At 40.8% G+C, this 8751-nt stretch overlaps 1 protein-coding gene across 1 annotated transcript in view; it reads left to right on the forward strand.

Annotated features, from left to right (window-relative positions):
* Positions 1-776: 776 nt before the first annotated feature.
* fbn1 (fibrillin 1) overlaps positions 777-8751 on the forward strand; it is a 63857-nt gene continuing 55882 nt past the window's right edge. Inside the window, exons 1-6 of the mRNA XM_005746852.1 lie at positions 777-1114; positions 1294-1569; positions 3422-3504; positions 4288-4386; positions 5100-5195; positions 6849-6944. Coding sequence (XP_005746909.1) covers positions 1382-1569; positions 3422-3504; positions 4288-4386; positions 5100-5195; positions 6849-6944 — 562 coding nt within the window. The 5' untranslated portion in view covers positions 777-1114; positions 1294-1381. The remainder of the gene's footprint in view (positions 1115-1293; positions 1570-3421; positions 3505-4287; positions 4387-5099; positions 5196-6848; positions 6945-8751) is intronic.

Here is an 8751-nt window from a genome sequence, read left to right on the forward strand (position 1 = left end):
AAAAATGGACAAAGGGTTACATAAAACACGGAGAATTTAGTGTGTTGTCTCAACCTGGCAATGGCAACTTTCTGTGGTGATTTCATGAGGCTTCGTTCAAGCTATAAAATCTAAAATGCAAAACTAATGTGTAAGACTGGGCTGTGCTCAGACTCGTGTGAAAGGAGAATGCGCATAATAGAAGGAAAAAAAGACAGCGATGAAAGCCAATGCAATGGAACACATAGCCTATACTGTGTCAAAAACCTTTTTTGTTCTTCTTGGTTTTAGAGGGATAGCAGACTGGAGCGAGGAGCAAGTTTGACTCTATATTTGCTGGGTGTGGCTGCAGACATGAAGCAATGCGTGTGAAAACTATCACTGGACTGGACAAAATTCCTCAAATATGGACAGTGTAAATATCCACCGGACATATATCAAGAGGAATAACATTGACTTTTTTATTTTTTGAGGGGATGAGCGAAAGAAATTACATTTCTTTAATATTTATAACTACTGGAGAGAATGGTTCGTCTGATTATCGTTTGGAACTGTTCTGTGTCACCACGTTTAAACAAAGGAGGAGCAGGTGTACTGGTTTCAAAGATGAAAAAAAAGACATATTATTCAGACTTTAAACAAACATATAAACGTCTTCATCCTCCCGGTTTTTTCTGGGCTGACTCTGTCGTTATAGTGTCGCTGCATGCTGAAGGTCCGCGGCTTAAAGTGCATTTTTAAACTCAAGATTTTTATTGTATCGCGAGAGCAGGGCACGGAAGGGGGGAGTTTGGGGAAAGTTGAGCTGAGCAGGGATGAGGAAAGACCTCAGCTGGAAAGGAGAGACGCAGTGAGTTTTACCATTCTCATCCTCTGGAATGCATCAGCTAACTTATCTGTGCACAATTCACGCACAATTGGATGCGCTCGGGCAGACTTCAAAAGTTGCATCTATTTATAGCCTAGGAGCCTAAGCGACGGTTTTCAGTGGCTTTTTTTTTCTTTTCCACAGTTTGCTCCTACACGTTTTTTTGTTTTTTTTGATTGTTTTTGTTTTGTTTTGTTTTTACCTGCAAGTCAAAGTGCAGACAGTCCTCTGTCGAGTCCCAAGCGAATCTCCTATTCGGGAGACAAGGTAAGGAATTGGCTGGTGATAATTTTTTATTTTTTTTGCATGCTTTTGCAAACCTATCACCACCAACCCAGTGACAACAGCAGAGTGTTTTTTATTTGGTTTTTTTGCCCACGATTTCTTGCAGTCTCCACTGTCTCCTTTCAAAATGTTTTTCCCCTCCTGCATTTATTGTTGTGCAGCTTTGACTCCAGACAGGAGAGGTCGACGGGGCTGGGAAACTACATAAGGTGATTTTTCTTCACTGAAGTCGTACACTTGAGAGTGGAAATGACAGAAATTAAGCGTGGAGGACGGCTGCTGCAGTTGGCCGTGACTGTGGCTTTACTGTCGCTCTGTGCCGAGGCTAAAGACGCAGCAGAGGTGGCAGATACCGAAATCACTGAGTTGGCGACGAAGCAGACCGACACCAGAGCCAGTAGGGCCAAGAGGAGGGGAGGGACGGACGTCCTCAGAGGGTAATGTGGTTCTAATAATCCGGCAAAGTCAGTTTTGGAAATCTTTTCTTTTCTTTTCTTTTAAACTTGGAGCAGGTGTCTGTCCTCATATGTTAATTGGTGTGTGTGTGTGTGTGTGTGTGTGTGATTTTGTGTATTTTTAAAAAGGCAGACTGGGACCCATGAGTGACATTGTCTGTGATGGGAAGTTTGGAGAAAAGGTTTAGTAATTAAATACTGGCAAGAATATCACATTCCTGCTGACTGCAATAATAAATTACATCCAAACAAAGGAGGCCATTGGTCGTGTGGCTGTGGCAGAGAGAGAGAGAGAGGGGGAGAGAGAAAGAAAGAGAGTAACAGCCTAATCCTCTTTCTAGCCAAAAACACCACACCCCAGTTGTGGATAAATCACATCTGCAGCTGTACACAGTGGGTCACTGCTGGAGAGGTTGTGTGTGTGTGTGTGTGTGTGTGTGTGAGAAAGAGAGAGCGACAGAAAGGAAAGACAGACAGGAGGAAACCAATGCAGAAAAGAAAGAACGTTTGTGTTCAGTGATGACAGCAAACAGCTGATGAAGGTCACACAACTCAATGAGCATTCTCCACAGGCATTTTTATTTGACATGCTTTAAGTTAATCTATCTGAACATCTGGGTTCAGTGCAGGAAGTGCATACAGGCTGCATACTGTGTCATGCAGACTTACCACTGTTTCCAACATCCAAATGGCTTCATTTGTCTGGTTTGAGTTACAGTGTACATTATGTATATACTGACCCCTTGGTCAATGTATGCAAAGTGATTATAAGTTCACATATGTCAACCTGCTCAACATCTGTAGGTGGGAGGACGGACTAGGTGTTCACTTTCATGTCAGATAAAACATTTTTGTGTACAGGTGCAGTAAATTTCTTATAGTGGCTGTGCTCACATCATAGCATATTCCAGTGGTTCCCTACATTGTTTTACACACGAACACCAGACAGCTTTATTCGATACTTAAAAAGTTAAGAAATGAAAGAATTAGTCCTGTCATTTGTGCAAGGGAACATCAGATCCATGTGAAAAAAGCTTGGGAACCACAGGCACACACAAGAACTTTCTAAGTAAAAGCAATGGACAGCTTGTGTTTTGTTTTTTTTGAGGACTGTTAGGATATGATTCAGGCAGTTCCTTTGTACATACAAAAGATCGTGATTAAGATTGTCATTTACTTCTACAGTAATACATGGCTTATTACTGGCACATGGTGACAAAAAATTTGGTATTAAGTGAGAAACGGGGTGACAATGAGAAGTCGAGATGAAGGTGGGTTGCAAAGCAGCTTGCAGCTTGCAGATGTGCAGCTACTGTTTCTGGGCTAAAGAAGCATAAATAGTTCACTCTGTGTGGTTTTTACCAAGTGAAGTTCTACAAAGTATGTTGAGCCTTGTGTACAGGTGCAGTGGACTTGGTTTCAGATCAGCTCATCAGGTGATCAGCAGGGATTACAGGTTATCTTTACTTTGTGGCTCACCTGATCTATCACTATGCCTGATTGTTAGTATTTTTGGGAGGGTCTCAGTGTTTGTGTATTTAACAAAATATGGATGCTGTGCTTGGACAACACAGACAGATCCCAACTACCATTCTACTAAAGTGTCCATGAGCAGTGTACCATTATTCCTGCCACCTGTTTTAAAAGCTTCAAGAAACAGACCCTCAGTTTCAATAATATGTAGACAAGTAAGTAATATAGAGTAATTAGTGTTTGGTGTGCCAAATTTCAAGCCCACTTGGACAGATCTTCGATATATATCTTAATTAAAGGACTTGTCTTGAAAATACTTGAGTTTTTTTGACATGGATCATCACTTTTTGATCGTCTGCAGCCCAAATGTGTGCGGCTCAAGAAACAACGCCTACTGCTGCCCAGGTTGGAAGACTCTGACTGGAGGAAATCAGTGCATTGTTCGTGAGTATCACCTCTATTAGTCTACTTGCACTTCTCATTGTCAATTTTAAATCAATTTTTGCCATAAATTTCAGTTTTTATTTATTTTATCCAAAATTTATTTGGTCTATTTCTCTGGCTGTGGTTACTTTTTCAGGTATATTTTGTCATTAATTGTATTGAATCCACATTTTGCTCTGTCAAACTTCACCTGCCTTCACTCACTTAGTAGACAAGAGAGTCTGAGAAGCTGTGTGATTGCAGCGCTGGCTGGATGCCGGTCGCAGCTCTAATGACATTGTTTAGCAGCGGGGTTCATGGAGTAGGGTTCATTGGCTGGACTCTACCTGATGGGAGCTGGGGGGGAAGTGGACCATGCCAACAAAAGTCTGTGGGAAAGAGAACAACAGAGCAACACAGACGACACCAACTGAAAACGCATAACATTTATGGTAACAAAACTCACAGAAGAAAATAGCTCAGCAACGTTGCCAAGTCAGCTTCTACAAGTAAAGCACGATCAGGGCAAAAAGAAAGATTTGGCCTTCTTTGGACTGTGGTCTGTGTTTGAAATATTACAGAAGAGAGTTTAGCATGAGGTTAAGATCAGCGCTTTAGCTGCAACAACTGAAATTCTAACCTGAAATTCAAAACCGGCAGCGGACAGGCTGACAAGCAGCAGACCCACAACATCAGAATTTCTCGAACGCAAAATAAAGTCAAGTCCTGGCGCCGTGACGTGAGCGTTGCTTTGTTATTTGGCCTTGTATTTTCTTTGACCGAGTATCATTTTCTCATTTGCAGCCATCTGCCGGAGTTCATGTGGAGATGGTTTCTGCTCCAGACCCAATATGTGCACCTGCCCCAATGGTCAGATCGCACCATCCTGTGGATCCAAGTCAGGTCATTCATTCACCTCCATTTTCATATACTTTCTTCTGAATCAGCTCCATTGAAGTGTTATTAGTTCTGTAATATATAATGTGGGTGGCTGGAATGGGGGGGCAATAGACAAAGATAATTATGATTTATGCAAATAGGAGTAATGGATGACAGAAAATATGCCATTTTATATAAATCTTCTTTTATTACAGAAATTGCAATCGAATTGATTTTTTGGCACTTAAAAAAGTCACAGTTGTTTTTCTCTCCTTATCATGAGTAATGGGCACCAGCCCATTACTCATGTGTACTAGCATATGAGATAGCAGGGCAAAGAACCTGAACGCATCCCTTTTAACTGCCTAAGACTGAAGCAACTGATATATGTTGCAATCACATCCTTGATACTAGCGGCCGGTCCTGTGGGTTTTGTGAACGGGTATGTGTAAGTGTCGACTGGGAGTGTGTATGCTTTGGAAGATGTCCACCATCAACATCTTCTCTATGTCGCTCCCTTGCAGCTCACCGCACTTCAACCTGGTGTGCTCATCTGTTTACACACCATAAATTTTTTTAGGAAATATCTAGAAGCATAACGTTTAAGAAACATGGTTCAGTGTCAGTTTTGTTGATGTCGTAAATATAATCTGCAGCATGTGTTTGGATACACTGAACTGAACCCTAACGCTGGTCTGTGTTCATGTGTGTGTATCTTTGTCTTGTTCTTCCCACAGTCCAGCACTGTAACATTCGGTGTATGAATGGGGGATCATGTGCAGAGGACCAGTGCTTGTGTCAGAAGGGCTATGTGGGAAACCACTGTGGACAACGTAAGGCTCATAATAAAACACATTACTCTGAATAACTTCATCATTATCCGCCTCCTTTTTAATTCTATTTCTTAGAGTTTCTGTTTTACCCTCAAGCTTGCAATAGTGCTATTTAGTAAAACTTAGCATAAATAACATTGAGGCCCTCTAGAAGCAAGTCTGGCAACTCTTATTTGGGTGGAAAAAAGAGCTAATGAATGCAAGAACAGAATTTATTGTCTAATTAAAACACTGTGTATAGTCATGTGAAAAAGCCTTACTGCTTTCAAGGGAAATCAGAGAATAAGTAGCACTCAGGTGCTGCTAATCAAATGAACCTGATTAACTGATCATCAGCAAGTGTGAGCACTGTGGAAGCAGAGGTTTTGGCAGATTTCTGTTCTGAGCATTGAGATGTGTGTTAACACAGCGCCACAATCGTCCCAAGACTGGACAGACAAGCTAATCACAAGGTCAGAGAACAGCACAGATTAAGGTTGAAAATTTGCATCTTAACAAATCAAAGGAATTCTGGAATAATGTTTTTTGTGCAAGTGCGACCAGAATGGAGAGGTTTGGCCGTAATTTACAGCGCCACATTTGGTGAAAACCAAACACTTAACACCAACTGTGAAGCATGGTAGAGGAGAGGTGATGATTTGGGCTTGTGTTGTGACCTGGGTGCCTTGCAGCCATTAAGCTGACCATGAACTCTGAATATCAAAGTATTCTAGAGTCAAATGAGAGGCCATCTCTCTGACAGCTAAAGCATCATTATTCTGACAGTATACAGCATTGAATCTGCAATAAAATGGCTTAAAAAGAAAACACTTGAGGTGCTGCAGTGACCCAGTTAGAGTCTAGACCAGCGGTCCCCAACCTTTTTTGCGCCACGGACCGGTTTATGTCCGGCAATATTTTCACGGACTGGCCTTGAAGATTTCGCAGATAAATACAACAAAATAAACCAGTACCGGTACCAAAAAAAGAAGATTTATTCATAACACATGGGAAAAGACCCAGGGAAACCGAGTTAACGATAAAAACGATAAAAAAGTAACTATTTTAAAGCGATAAAAACCCTGAAAAACCATGAATTTCACAGCCGAGCCTCAACTCTCATGGCTCGGTACCAAACGACTCATGGACTGGTACCGGTCAGTGGCCCGGGGGGTTGGGGACCGCTGGTCTAGATATCAGCCTCCTTAAAATATTGCTGCAGGACCTTAAGAGAGCAAAGTATAATCAGATGCCTGGAAACCTCAATGAACTGAAGCAAACACTGTAAAGAAGAGTGGGTCAGAAATTCTACACAACAATGTGAGAAACTAATAATATCATACAGCTTATTTGGTATTAAATCGTGAGTTATGAGTCCTGTGAAAATATTCTTTTTCACATGACTGTGCTTACTAAATTTCACTATAGAAAAGGATCACTGTGTGTAGGTTGGGTGTCTTTTTCCCATGGTTTTAAAGCTAAGAGTATGTGCCTAAACTTTTGATGCTCATTTCTTGCTCCACCTAACCACAACTAGTGACATCATTATGTTACTGAATTCCTTCACTTTGCATCAGTTATATTTGGTGACACCCTACAAAAACAAAATCCTGGCCCCATCTACACAGCGGTGTCCTCCTGTTGTGACATTGTCGATTTCTCTCTCTTCTCCAGCGGTATGTGAAAATGGCTGTCTCAATGGAGGAAGGTGCGTGGCTCCCAACAGATGTGTATGCACGTACGGCTTCACCGGAGCTCAGTGCGAGCGAGGTAATGAGCGCCACACCGCATTACTCCGAATTTTCCTCCTTCACTTTACATGAAACTGTTCCTGTGCTCTACATTCACTTCTCACTGCTGCTGAAGTAGTTTTTAAAGGCGCACGTGCTGCTTCTTTAAAAACGTGACTTGATATTGAGTGGTGGTTGTGTTTTTTTGTTTTTTTTTTTGACTGAAGGCAATTCCTGCTTAGTCATGCCATCGGCTCCAGGAATGTGGTTTGTTGTGGAACATTTGCATTTTAAGCTCAAGCTCAGAAATTACCATTATTTTCCACATCTGCTCTGAAACAACGCTTTGGGGAATGTAATGTCTTTCTAAATGTGAGCTGTTTGTTAACTGAAGACCTCCCAACCTCCTGTGGTTGCTCTCTGGCACATGTGAGCGAAGTCTCCAAAGTATACAAGCACACGCAAACCAAGGGGCAGCCTGCAATGTGTTTGAACAAAAATGTGAGCATTTTTTCAGTGTACGTGTTTTGTGCTTGTGCTGACGACCTTTAGAGGTCAAAATGGTGACCTACTAAAACTAATATTTGGATTAGAAGCCGAGATCCTAATTATGCTTGGGAGGCCTGTCAATTAAGTCCAACTGAAGATGTGCCTATTGGTTTACTTTAGTATGTTCATTAGCCTGTATCTAATAACAACTTATCTGGCTGCTCAACACTTGTCTGCTGGGTTTCTACTCTTTGCTACGGAGTCTTTGGAGTGTTTGTGAGATTTTGCAGGAATGTAAATTAAGCCTTTTTTTTCAACAAATTAACTTGTCAATAGTCATATTTTTCAAGAAACACAAAAAAGCACAAGGAAAAAACATGTTTTGTCTTATATAATTATTTCTGACAAAATAATTATGCACTGGGAGGGAAGGGGGCCATAACTTTTTTAACTGTTTGATTCGCCATGTAAGGTGATGAGAATTCAAGGAGATGATACATTTTTAAATGAGTGAAACAGGTATACTTGCGTATTTCAGGCAGCTACTTAGAGACCACCTTCCAATTTCAGTCAGGTTCTTAACATAGTGTAATATACTGTATGGAGTTATCCATTGATGCCATTGCCAGTTCATGTTTAGCCAAAATCTAAGATGATGAAAGCCAGAACAAATCAATAAAAGTGATGATTTTGTAGTGATGAGTATAAATAGTGGAAAAATAAAAAATAATTCATCTCTACATCTTTTCTTTGATAATATGCATCTTTTTCTGTGTGTTATTGTTAGCTTCAACTGTTGTCAGCACTTTGAAGATGTCCGTTTAGGATATGAATGAAACAGCTCAGAATTACAAGCTAGCTAACTGTATTTCACTGAATTAAAATGTATTTTCAACTTTTAAGGGTAATGTGGGATGATATTTTTCCTCCATTTGATTGACTTTTTAGTGAGAAATAGTGGATAGAAAATAAATAGAAATCCATAAATTTGCTTTTTGGCTATTCTTCTGGTATTTTGTTCGGCCCAGTCTGGGAACTGATTGGCTATCATCTGATGATAGAGCCTTAAATAGTATTTCTGGGCTTCTGGTCTAGCCAGGCAGATATCTGACCCGAAACCTTCTTCAGGTAACTTTTTTTACACTCACTAGCTACTTTGTTTGGTACACCTATTCAGCTGCCCAATTATGCTATCTAGTATGCCAATCACATGGCAGGAACTTAATGTATTTAAAAATGTGGACATGGTCAAGATGACCTGCTGAAGTTCAAACTGAGCATCAGAATGGGGAAGAAATGTGATTTACAGTGGGGCAAAAAAGTATTTAGTCATCCACCGATTGTGCAAGTTCCCCCTC

The sequence above is a fragment of the Pundamilia nyererei genome, unplaced genomic scaffold (genome assembly GCF_000239375.1).
Source record: "Pundamilia nyererei isolate P.nyererei 1_Seehausen unplaced genomic scaffold, PunNye1.0 scaffold00184, whole genome shotgun sequence".
In the NCBI taxonomy this organism is placed as follows: Eukaryota; Metazoa; Chordata; class Actinopteri; order Cichliformes; family Cichlidae; genus Pundamilia; species Pundamilia nyererei.